General features: G+C 38.0%; 1 protein-coding gene across 1 annotated transcript in view; it reads left to right on the top strand.

Annotated features, from left to right (window-relative positions):
- The window catches only part of LOC129219796 (solute carrier family 2, facilitated glucose transporter member 1-like), a 67303-nt gene extending 56155 nt beyond the window's left edge, over positions 1-11148 (top strand). Inside the window, exon 10 of the mRNA XM_054854099.1 lies at positions 10969-11148. Within this exon, the coding sequence (XP_054710074.1) occupies positions 10969-11148 (180 nt within the window). The remainder of the gene's footprint in view (positions 1-10968) is intronic.
- Positions 11149-12607: the final 1459 nt, after the last annotated feature.

The following is a 12607-nucleotide window of genomic DNA, read 5'->3' as shown; positions in this document are numbered from 1 at the left end:
TTAAAATATATTCAAGAAAATTTTCAGAATTAAAATATTTATATTTTTAAAAAACTCTGAAATTAACTTTGGGTGTCATCTACCAGCTGGGTTTCACCCGGGGCAAACCACCCCCTCTCAAGAACTTGGATTTAGAAAAAAAGCTTTTTTCTTCTCAAGTTACAGCTTTCAAAAATTGAAAGCACACGATTTGATCAATATATATTTGTTAAACATTAAAGGGGGACAAATTACAGATTACAATTACAGATAATCCTTTTCAAATTTTTTACATGGGATTTTTAAGTCATCTCATTTTATAACTCGTAACTATTGGAAAATTTGATTTTTAAATTAAATTTACAACGCTGTATGCGTCTTGTGTTTACAATAAAAAACAAAATGCGAAATTTTCATAAAAAGGAATTAATATTTCAATCTCTGTTTAGAGATTGAATATTGTATCCCCCCCCCCCCTGAAGGGAGAGAGGGAATTGAAAAAATACAATTCAAAAAAATAAAAAAAATCCGGAGTCGGAGTTAGAGTCGGAGTCAGGCATTTCAAAATCCAGGAGTCGGAGTCATTTTCCTTCCAACTCCGCAGCCCTGACCATAGGGCCACCGAAGGAGTTACAAAAATGCGAATAATAAATGTTTTACAACTTCTGTGATCCCCAAAATGTATTTCGACGGGCCCCAAACTTGTAACTCCGCCGAAGCGATACAAAAAAGACTGTGATTCATATTACAAATATCGAAAAATTAAAAATTACCGTCGGTTCAACGGGAATCTAATAAAATGACACAAAAATCGGTTTCGCTATCTCATATTTGTTTCCATAGTTTCCAATTCGGCAATATACAGTGGCTCCCAAAAGTCTTCGTACACCTACGACTTTCAACGAAATAGGTCCCAATCCATTGGTTAGAATTAATATTTCGGAATGGGAATTTAATTATAAAATCTATGATCAATTTTTAACAAAACTACATGAAAAGTTTTTTAAAAATATTAAAACTTAATTTTTTAAAAATCAAAAGCCAAAAAGTGCCGGAAATTTCATCTCACAAAAGTCTTCGTACACTTTATAAAATGTCTATATCTTATTGAATAATCTAACTTTTTATTAAGTTATTAATTAGTAGAATATCATACAGTATTCATAACACCTTTTAAACGTCTGGGAATAGATTTCATTCTTTTTCTTTCTTTTTTTGCGTAATTTCTGAGTAAGTGTTCAACAACACTTTGAGTCTTACTGTTTCTAGCTCTATTTTCGTTTCAAAGTCGTAATTTCGTAATCTAGCCACCAAATATCTCTAAATATGTTGCATTAAGTTCAAATCTGGAGATTGAGGGGGTATTTTCTAAACTTTAGGACAATTTTTGAGACACTAGACTCAAACGTTGGATACCGTGTGCTTCTTATCGTTATCTTGATGAAAAACAAAGTTGTTTCCAATAACCAAATTTTTGGCTAAGTGTTCAAAATTGGGTTTTAAAATATTTAAAGGAACGGCATGATTCATTATTTCATCAAAAAATTCCAAACTACCAAGTCCTGATGCTGATATGCACCCTCACACTAAAACACCTCCACCGTCCTGATTAACTGATCCAACTAAGTTCTTAAGATTAACTTCCAAATTTTTTCTTCTACTTACAATTATAAAACAATTTAACCAAAAATGTTGAATTCATTTTTATCTGTACGTAAGACGTAATTGTAAAACTTTTTGAGCTTATTTATCATTAATTTTGCTACGAAAAATGTAAGCTTTCTGTTTTTCGCACGACCAAGAAAATTTCAGCGGGAAGAGGTCCCATTTAATCCAGCTAATCGGAGAGCTTGGCGAACAATTTTAGATAAAAATTAAATGTAAAATGTTTCATTCAACTCTGCAGAAACTTTTACAGCACTCAAATGTGTATTTTTCATAAATTTTTTAACTTTAAATCTCCGATCACGTTTTGTCAACTTTGCCGGTTGACCTTTTCTTATCTTGTTTTCGGTCCGATTCCTTTCTTTAAAGCATTTTATCAAGCACTTTACTATACAAACAAATAAATTAACTAATTTAGAGACCTTTCAAACCAATTTACCACTACTGTGGGAAAAAAATTCAAATTTTGAATGGTGGTTGTGGGTTTTTACGAATACCAGCCATTTTACAGTAATAAGCACAATATTAAGGAATAAATAAACAAAACATTAAAGCCAAATGACTCTTAAGGGTCAACACAATGCAAAAATATTAATAAAATGGCATATGATAATTTTAATCATGAATTTATTCGAAAATATTTGAGTGTACGATGACTTTTGTGGCGTGTTATTTCTCTGTCTCTTCGTTTTCTGACACATTTCAAAAAGAAGATCCGTCAATATTTTGAAAAAACCAATGGGTTCTATTTAGAATGACATAGGAATGATGTGAAAAAATATTGAAGTTCATATTCGAATTCAGTTTCGAGTTATATTGATTTTTCTAAAAAACTTCAAAGTGTACGAACACTTTTGGGAGCCACTGTATCACCAAATGATCCGCAGTCTGAGACGCTATATTAGTTTTGCATTGAAATAAGTAATTAATAGCCACAAAAAATGAGCAAACAGGCTTTTCAGAACGACCGATCGAAAACAAAAAGGGAAGTGCACAGCTGGAACGTCCACAGACCCCACATACGAAACTTTAACCTTCTACAGATTATCATTTTTGAGTTATGACTTATGACAGATACATACGTACATCCTGCTGCACGAAACAACGCAATAATTAACTTGTTTGTTACCTGAATTTAGTATTAAAAACTCTTCTAGGGATGACTAAAGATAGAAATTCATACTGAAATTTAAGTAAATAATTTTATATGAAAACAACAACTCCATTTACTTTGTATTAAAAAGCAAAACAGCAAAGGTCCTTTTTTTTCAAAAACATCGGCCAATTCGATCGGCTTTTCGATGTTTTTTAAGGCCAATTGGCCGATGTTTCCCGCAAGTTAGCATCGGCCGCCGATGCCGATGCCGATGGCTAAAGTGTTGAACCATCGGCGCCGATGCATCGGTCGAGTCCTACATAATGTACAACCCTAGGTTTTGCATTAGGTGATTTTTGGATCCTCACTACGACGTCATTCAGTCGGTTAAGGACTTTATAGGGTCCATCCCAATGCGACTGCAATTTGGGTGAAAGACCTTTCCGTCGGATGGGATTCCATAACCAAACCTTGTCGCCTTCGTTGAATTCATGTCCAGTAGACCTTGTGTCGTATCGGGTCTTCATCTTCTCCGCCACGATGTTGATTCGCTCTCGTGCGAAGTTATGAACGTCTTCCAGCCGAGACTGGAGATCCTGGATGTACTCCTCAGGCGATGCAGGCGCATCCGGAGGACGACCGAAGACGAGATCACAAGGTAGCCGAAGCTCTCGTCCGAAGAGCATCTGAGATGGGGCAAATCCGGTAGCCTCGTGGACAGCACTGCGGTAGGCCAGCAGGAACAAAGGTAGCTTCTTGTCCCAATCCTGTTGATTTCTGGATACCATAAGCGAGAGATTATTCAGGATTGTGCGGTTAAATCTCTCCACCATGCCGTCCGATTGTGGGTGTAGTGGTGTTGTCCTAGTTTTCTCAATTCCAAAAATTTGACATAGGCCCTTAAACACAGCAGAGATGAAATTCCTCCCTTGATCGGAATGCATCTGCAAAGGTGTTCCATATCTCGAGATCCAATATTGGACTAGAGTCTCTGCTACGGTGGTAGCTTCTTGATCTGGAATGGGATACGCTTCGGGCCATTTGGTGAAATAGTCGATGGAAACAAGAATGTATTTGTTCCCATCAGCAGTTCTTGGCAGAGGACCCAGGATGTCCATCCCAATTCGTTCGAAAGGAGCTCCAACGTTGTACAGATGTAGCTTCCCTCTGCTTCTTTTCTTCGGTCCTGTACGAGCAGCACAGGCGTCACAAGAATGGCACCACTTCTCCACATCATCCTTCGCCTTGCTCCAGAAGAAGCGCTCCCGAACTTTATTGAGGGTTTTGAAGACACCAAAATGTCCTCCAGTCGCACTACTATGTATTTCTTTCAGAACATCTGGAATCCTTGATCGGGGAAGTAGTAACTGCCACCTAGATGTTTTGCCGTCATCAGATTCCCATTTTCGGTGTAGCACGCCGTTCCGTAAATGGAGCGAGTTCCATAAAGCCCAGTATCTTTTTGTTGCAGGACTGAAGATGGAAACGTCCTGCCAGCTAGGGCGTCGACTGTCACTTTCCATGAACTCCAAAATTGGTTTTATGTCCGGGTCTTCAAGTTAATCTTTTCGAACTTGGTCGTCACTCCATGGATCAGGTTCTGATGATGTTGGAGTCACTGTCAACTGATAGGCAGTAGGGCTAGTCGTTCCATACTGTTTCTCGATTCGGGAACAATAATTGCAGTTCTCAGGACAGGGTCTCCTTGATAAAGCGTCTGCATTACCGTGAGACAACCCTTTTCGGTGCTTGATCTCCATGTCATATTCCTGGAGCCACTGTATCCATCTGGCTATCTGGCCTTCTGGATTCTTGAAGTTCAAAAGTCAAGTTAAGGAGGCATGATCTGTCCGAAGCAGAAACTTTCGGCCGTAGAGGTTGATGTTAAAGCCCCCTTCAGTCGTAGAAATGCATCTTCGCATTTTTTGGACCATTCAAACTTTTGCTTGCTCTCCGTCAGCTTATGCAAAGGTCGTACAATGTTGGAAAAACCCTTCACAAACTTCCTGTAGTACGTGCAGAGCCCCAGGAAACTTCGCAACTGATGGATGTTTTCGGGACGACTCCAACTCCTGACCGCAGATACCTTCTCTGGATCGGTTTGCACACCCTCAGAAGAGATGATGTGACCAAGGTAGTTCACTTCCCGGCGGAACAAATCACATTTGGACGGGCTTAACTTCAGATTGGCTTCCTTAAGCTTTTGCAGCACCTTCCTAAGATTTGCCAGATGTTCTTCGAAGCTGCGTCCCACGATGATGATATCGTCTAAGTAGACCAGACAGGATTCGTAAGAAAGTCCTCTTAACACTGTCTCCATAAGACGCTCGAACGTAGCTGGTGCATTGCAGAGGCCGAAGAGCATCACTTTAAACTGCCATAAGCCTTGTCCAGTTGTAAACGCTGTCTTCTCTCGGTCATCAGGGTGTATCTCAACCTGCCAGTAGCCGCTCTTCAAGTCCAGGGTCGAAAACCACTTGTGTCCGGAAAGAGTGTCTAAGGTGTCGTCTATCCGTGGAAGAGGGTAACTGTCTTTCTTTGTGATTTCATTCAGCCGCCGGTAATCGACACAAAATCTGGTGGAGCCATCCTTCTTTCGGACCAAGACGATGGGAGAGGCCCAAGGACTGGACGAGGTTTCGATGACATCATTCTCCTGCATTTCTTTCAGGAGGGTCTCAACCTCTTTCTTCTAGGCGAACGGTAGTCGTCTTGGATGCTGTTTAATAGGGGGGTGTTCTCCAGTGTAGATCCTATGCTGCGTTAAATTCGTACGGCCAACATCCTCCGATGTAGATGAAAACAGATGCTTGAAATCGTCCACCAATTGTTCCGCAGCAGTTCTTTGATCTTTCGATAATTGCGCACTCCCAATTAACTTCGATTTCAAGGACGCAGAAGACACAGTCTCGGGGGAATTGATTCTTCTAATGATGCAGTTTACTGGAGTACAAGTTGCCAACACTTCACCTTTCCGGATATTCCTTGGCTTTTCACTCGCGTTGACGACTCGCACAGGAATTACATCTTTAGAAAGATCCACAAGCGTAAATGCTACCAGTACTCCGTTTGGGTTATTGCTTAGGTTAGGGTATTCAATGAATCCAAATCGAAAACTATTGCTTTCTTCAATGGAGTCAGGTATTAATGATTCTGACCTTGAGGGAATCGATAAATCTGTTTGGGCTATTATTTGATGAGCGTATTTTACATCACTTTCTGCGGGGAAAACGGCTATGTCTTCTCTCATCGAGTGCAGCTCATTAGTATTGAAGAAGAGGTTGAAGTCATACTTCTTTAAAAAGTCCAATCCGAGAATGAAGGGGTCTGTGATAGCAGCAACGAATGCCGTATGATGGTAAGTGTCATTTCCAAACACAATTTCTAAGTTCACTTTACCTTCAATCGCGATCTTGTCACCTGTCACAGTTTGGAGGGTAACGCAGAGCGGCGTCCATAGAATGTTGAGTCCAAATTGACGAGCCACATCTGTTCTAATGATTGTAACATTGGCTCCAGTGTCAATAATCAACTCGCAGGGAAACCCGTTTACATATGCGTAAACAAACAGTCCATTACTGCCGCCACTCGTCGATGAAATCTGGAAAACTTTAAGATGGGGCTCATTCCAATTTGGTGACCTCCGCCCGCGAGATTGCGATGGCTTAGTTTTCCTGGACCTGAGAGGGGAGGGGCGCTCTTCCCTCCGGTTTCTTGGCGAGCTTCACAGTTTCTTCGCAAGTGATCCTCGCCGCCACATTTCCAGCACTTAAGTGGTTGTCGATTTTGGTTCTTGGGAGCCGAAATCCTTTTGAGGGTTCCTGCAATCCTTATATATTATTTCTGTAGCCTGTTTTTGGTTTCTACGCCAAATTTCCCTCAATTCTTGATCGATTTCTTTGATTTACGGCTTATTTTATAGCTTATGGTGCTGGCTACTGACGAAAAATATACCCAAGGTCTGAAAATTGTTTCTTTTAGCCGAAAAACCTGTTTTAAAGAACCAGAATAAGGTTTTCGGTCAAACTTATAACTTTAATTTGCGCTATGACCGACAGAGCTGAGTAGCTTGATCGGCAGAGCGTTCTCTTCGTAACCAGAAGATTACGTGTTCGGGCCCACGTCCGAACAATCTGCAACAAAAAAATTAGAGAAATATCGCGCATTACATGAACACTGAATTAAATGCATAACAACTATGAAGGAATAGAATAAATAAGAAGGAAATGCTCCTTGCTGATATGAAAACATTCAGTGATTTTGTGCTAAATTACTTCGAAATTGCACGTGTTTTTTTTTTTTTTTTTTTTTTTTTGAAGCTTTGGCTCTGGAAAGAAAATTAAAGCATAATATAAGCGAAAATATAAGTAACAGGTTTAAGATTTCAGATTACAATAGAATTGTTTTTTGTTCAGAAAAAAAATAATAAATCATATATTGAAATACATATTCTTCTAATGAGTTTTTGACTCTTTGTACAAATAAATAAAATACTACCTCAATTTGAAGGGTAAAATATATATTTTTTCTTCTTTTTGCTAAAAAACAAATAGCTTATCACATTTTTACTACATTCGAAAGCATAGTTCAATTTATTTTGTATTTTAACCGTGCTGTTAAATGATGAACACGTGCTGCCATCTAAGTTATAACGGTTTAAGCAGACTGCGATAACAAATTGTAAAAAATTTCAAAAATAAAAACATTTTTCTTCAATATCTTATCTTATATATTATTCCCCTCTCATTTTAAAACTTATCAGGCTGGCCAATGACGAAAAAAAGACTTACGGTCGAAAATTCAAGTTTTCGAAATCGCCTCTTGCTGTTTCAAAACCTTGATGCTGCCTGTAGTTCTTATGCATTTTTTAAAGCAAATTTCTAATGCAGTTTTCCATTTTTTACGTCGCTTTCGGCCAAAAAAAAAAAAAAAAAAGCCTTTGTGTGTGTTCATATTTTAATAAAGCTTAACAGCACTGGACTTAGTTGTTCGGTTTAATTGATAAGTTTTTTTCGGTAGAGCGTTCGGCTATAAACTATCTGAACTTCGGGCAAGCTTGGGCTGTCCGACATAATATCAAATTTATATTAGTATTACGCATTACATGTGCTCATAACATACACACCTAATAAAATAAATGCAGTGGGAATGCTACTTGGTGTTTCGACTCCTTTATGCAGGCTACAGTTATCATTCGGATAAGTTGATTGTTAATCGAACTGTGTTCTTTGACTACATCCTGACCACTCAACATAATGTAAGCATAAAAAAGTATTAGATTTACCTAAAGAAATCCTTTTTGTGCAGAAAAACATTTTTATTGTATGCTAAAATGTAGATGTTTCTAATAGCAGTGTTCGACCTTTTGTACAAATGAAAAAATACTACGCCCGATTAAAACTAACGAGTTTCACTCAGTAAACCTTTAATTTTTTATTCGCGCGAATACGATATAAAGCATTAAAAGTATTATCAACTTCATTAGCAAGAAATTATTTTCTACTCCTCTGCTTTCTGCTGAAAAAAAAAACATTTTGTCTACGTTCGAAAAATTACACTTAAGAACGGACTTAGTTCAACTGGTTTTGGTTTTGAATTTTAAGTGTTCGATTAAAAGAGAAACATGTGAGGGCATTTAAACCGTAACGGTTAAAGCAACCTTCTATGTGAAATAGTTCAATATTCAAAGATAAAAACACTTATTTTCAATTAAATTTATTACTTCTCTAGAATGCTTATTTCAATCGCTACGTGAGATCTTCGTCATTCTTTAATCAAATTCCATGCTTTGAGAATAATTTTAAATCGTATCATGCTGGTTATGACAAAACATAGAAGCATGATCTTATTATTATTATTATTATTATTATATTTTTTTTTGGCAAAAAGCTTTTTTGCTGTTTTTTACTACGCATTCCTTCAATGAATAGCTTTCGAAAAGGAAGGCGCAATTGCTAGGTTTGTTGGGGTGTCGGGCTGTTAATCAGAATGGCGCCAATTCGAATCCGTGCCAATAAATATCTCTTTAATGTTTCTTTTTTTCCCGTCAGATGCTCACATGGGCAGGACTGTATTTGCCACAACCTGTTTTTTTACATGCACAATTATTGCTTTTTCACGAGTCACTACTCAGCCACTTTTAATGAGATTTATGTTTGAATTGAAAATATGTACGACCAAAAGGTGAGCGATGATCAAATTATCACAACGTTGTATTTAACGAGGTTTTGTTACTGATGTCTTTAAATTACATGCCTTCTCTTGTGCGCTTACTTTATTTTCGGTTCTTCTTCATAATGTTCTTCCTTTGAAATTCTTAAAGAGCGAAAACCCTTATGAAACTATTCGAAGCACAGTGCGGAGTTCCGCACGGGTCGACTAGTTTCTTTTATTTGTTTTTCAAGTTCAGCAAAACGTGACGAAACCTGATCAAACTCATCAGTTTTCACGCCGCGGATTGAATGGCGATCCTTGCGGGTTGCTTGCTGGGCGGCCTCCAACTTCATCGCATACACAACAACAGAATTTAGGTCTTTGACATCCGCCATCCGTACAGCTTTCTGGATTTCCGGATCTCGAACCCCGTCGATGTAGTAATTGAGTGCCAGGTTGTCTCGAACATCCTCAGGACAGTCGCAAAAAGCAAGATGAGACAGTCTCTCGACGTCCGCCGCTAGTTCTTGCAGGGTTTCCCCGGTTTTCTGGAAACGGGACTTCAACTGGAGTCGGCTGAAATCTTTCTGGCACTTCTCACCGAAGCGAAGCTCCAACGCAGATGTGAGGGCGGCGAAATCCAGGCGCTGGCTGTCCGGAAGGGTCTGGAGAATGTCCGCTGCGTCACCTCTCAGGGATGCTGCAAGATGACAGGCCTTGGTAGCAGAGTCCCATCCGTTCGCTTCCGCCACTATCATGAATTGAGTTTTGTAAACCTGCCACGACGTTTTCCCATCAAATGTGGCAAGTTTAATGGACGGTCGAGCAACCGATGTGGGAGCGCCAAACTGTACAGCTTTCCGCGGTCGCCAATCTCCTTTCCACGTCCTTAATTATTTCTTCCTTAAATGAAGTCAATTTTTTGTCTTCTTCTTCCAACTTGTTTTCCACATTGGCGATGCGCTCTTCCACAGTATCAAATTTTTCTTCCAGCGCATCGACTTTATCTCCCATGGCGGTTAGTTGATTCTCCATCATGGTTTTCATCGACGTTAGGTCACTTTTCATTTCATCTTGACTTGTAGTAATTTTAGCAGTTAAATCACTATTTAACAGTTCTTGGTTAGTTGCTAATTCATTTTTCAATTGTTCTTGATTAGCCGCAATGTCATTTTTTAATTGTTCTTGATTTGCAGTAAAACTTGCAGTCAATTAACTTTTTAATTGGTCTTGATTAGCCGCCATATCATTTTTCAATTGTTCTTGATTAGCCGCCATATCACTCTTCACAGAGGTGATTGCGTCAAGAAGTTGTTTTAATTGTTCATCCATTGCGCGAATAATCACCATAAAAATAAAGTCCAAATTTAAAAAGTCTTTATGAAAAAAAAATGTCCAAAGTCACACTTACTCCAAGAAAGTCCTAAACTAGCCCCACGTTGGGCGCCAAATTGTAACGGATCCGGTGAGACTTCCAACTTTCTTGAAAGGACGACACAGTTCTTGATTAAAAATACAGTAAATTTATTTACACTATGTACAGGGAAGATCGTCAACAACTGCTAAATTAATCATCAGCAATTAAGCAAATATCACACAAACCGTAAACTCAACGGTTACACACGTATTTACTTCGAAATACGAAATGCCTCGCAATAAACAAAGCTAATACACTCTCAACACAAATTCTCAATCGAAACTAAACTTTTTATCCAGCAAGACGCTTTTATAAACATCGAAAGAAATCTCTCAAATATTCTACAAATTTCCAAATGCTTCTCGAAATGCGTAGACCGTTATCAAATTTTATCAATGAACAAAAAAGAAATAGGGGGATCGTATACTTTAGCCGAATGTTAAGGGGTTGTATATTCATTACGGGAAACTATTTACAGGTCACGTTACTACAATAATTACTATTTACAGAATTTGTAACAATATTATCAATTATCATGCCGTGGCACGAGTTTCATTGTTAAAACACGCGGGTTACTCGATCATCGGCTATTATTTAATAGAGGATTATGTAAATTTTAACTAAAATAATGAAAATGTTGTCTTTTCTTCTTTTTCAGGAAGGGCTTCACGAATACACCTTTCTAATTTTCACGGTACTTTTATTCCTTTTCTGTCTGTTCATATTTTTGGAAGTACCAGAAACGCAAGGAAAGACGATACCCGAAATTAAAGAATTTTTCGCCCATTTGGATAATTCTAATCCGAGTTCTCCACCAGAGCCAGAAAGAGAGAAGTGATATTTTTCACTCGCAAAGATTGCTTAGTTCTTTCATACCAATTTTATTTGTTTCTTAGTTGGTACTAAGAGAATATTTTTTGTACTAAAATCACAAATGTTGTTGATGCATTTTATGCTTGACGCACTAAGTTTGAATAAAAATTTCTGCCTAACGCAAATTTATTCCTCAAAAATTTATTTCTTTTCAAATGAATTCGCAACTCCAATAAACTATAGGGGGCGCTGCAGCCACTGTCTAATGGCGGATGAAAAAGGTAAAACAAACAAATGCCGTAACTTATAACTTGCTTTGACGCTTAGTGAATGACAGTAATTTTTCATCGTGTTTGTGGGAAGCTTTCTTTTCTATTCATCTGAAGTTACATTACGCAACAAACTGTCTGAAGCCTGTAATTTACCCCAAAGAAAACACGTGGAATAGAATGTTTTACCTTTTTCTTTAGCATTGTTAATCACCGCAAGGTAGCATATTCGAGCTCAGGAGTTGCGAATAACTTGAATCCTGGATGTCTGGAAATGAAAACAATTAGTATGTTGTGGCCATCACGAAACTTTTTTCTATATCTTTCTTATAATTCTGATCCCTCCCCATGCTTAACGAGGAAGCAATATTCCCAACAAAAACAAAATTACACACACCAAAACTTGACGACCATTTCAATTCCTGATTTAGCTCAAAAGCAAAGCAAAGAATGAAAATTGAAAATTTATTTTAAAAGCCTTGTTTTAAATAATTACAAACATTTATTTGTTAACAAACACAAGATGGCAACAGTTAAAAATTTTATATCATTGAAATAATATTTCCGGTCATTTCCATGCAATTAAAATCACGAGATAAACGCAGACGACAGTCTATTACGATTTATTTTTCTTATTGTTGCAATTATGAAGGTTTTTTTATTCGCACAAATAAAAAAATCAGCCCCCAAGGAGCGATTGGTGCCAAAATGAACCAACGCCTGTTTACATATGGATTCATATTTATTCCAAATTTCATCCAGAACGTAGCATTACTTCTTGAGATATGGCACTCACAATGGAAAAAAAAAGAACTTTCGATTGTGCCACCCCCTTTTTAACTGTTGACGCCAAAATAGAATCATTTCTTATACCCTCTGAAGACTACTTGTCGATAAATTTTTGTTTTATTCCGGTCATTATTTCTTGAGATACAGAAGTCACAATTGACGACAAAAAAACGTTCTATAGCTCAACCCCCGTTTGAGTTATTGACACCAAAATTGAATCAGGATCTGTACCTGTCAGGGGCAACATATGGACCAAATTATGTTTGATTCCGCCAGTTATTTCCTGGGGAAGCAGTCACACAAAACTCAAAAAACGTCCCATTGCTCCACCCCTCTTGGAGGAATTCACGCCAAAAACCAATGGGCACAAGTTCACATAGGGGCACATACGTGTAACAAATTTCGTTCGATTTCATGCGGTAGATT

This window comes from Uloborus diversus, chromosome 4 (assembly GCF_026930045.1).
Source record: "Uloborus diversus isolate 005 chromosome 4, Udiv.v.3.1, whole genome shotgun sequence".
NCBI lineage: Eukaryota > Metazoa > Arthropoda > Arachnida > Araneae > Uloboridae > Uloborus > Uloborus diversus.
Note: the sequence above shows the minus strand (reverse complement) of the source record. Positions and strands in the feature narration are given on the sequence as shown.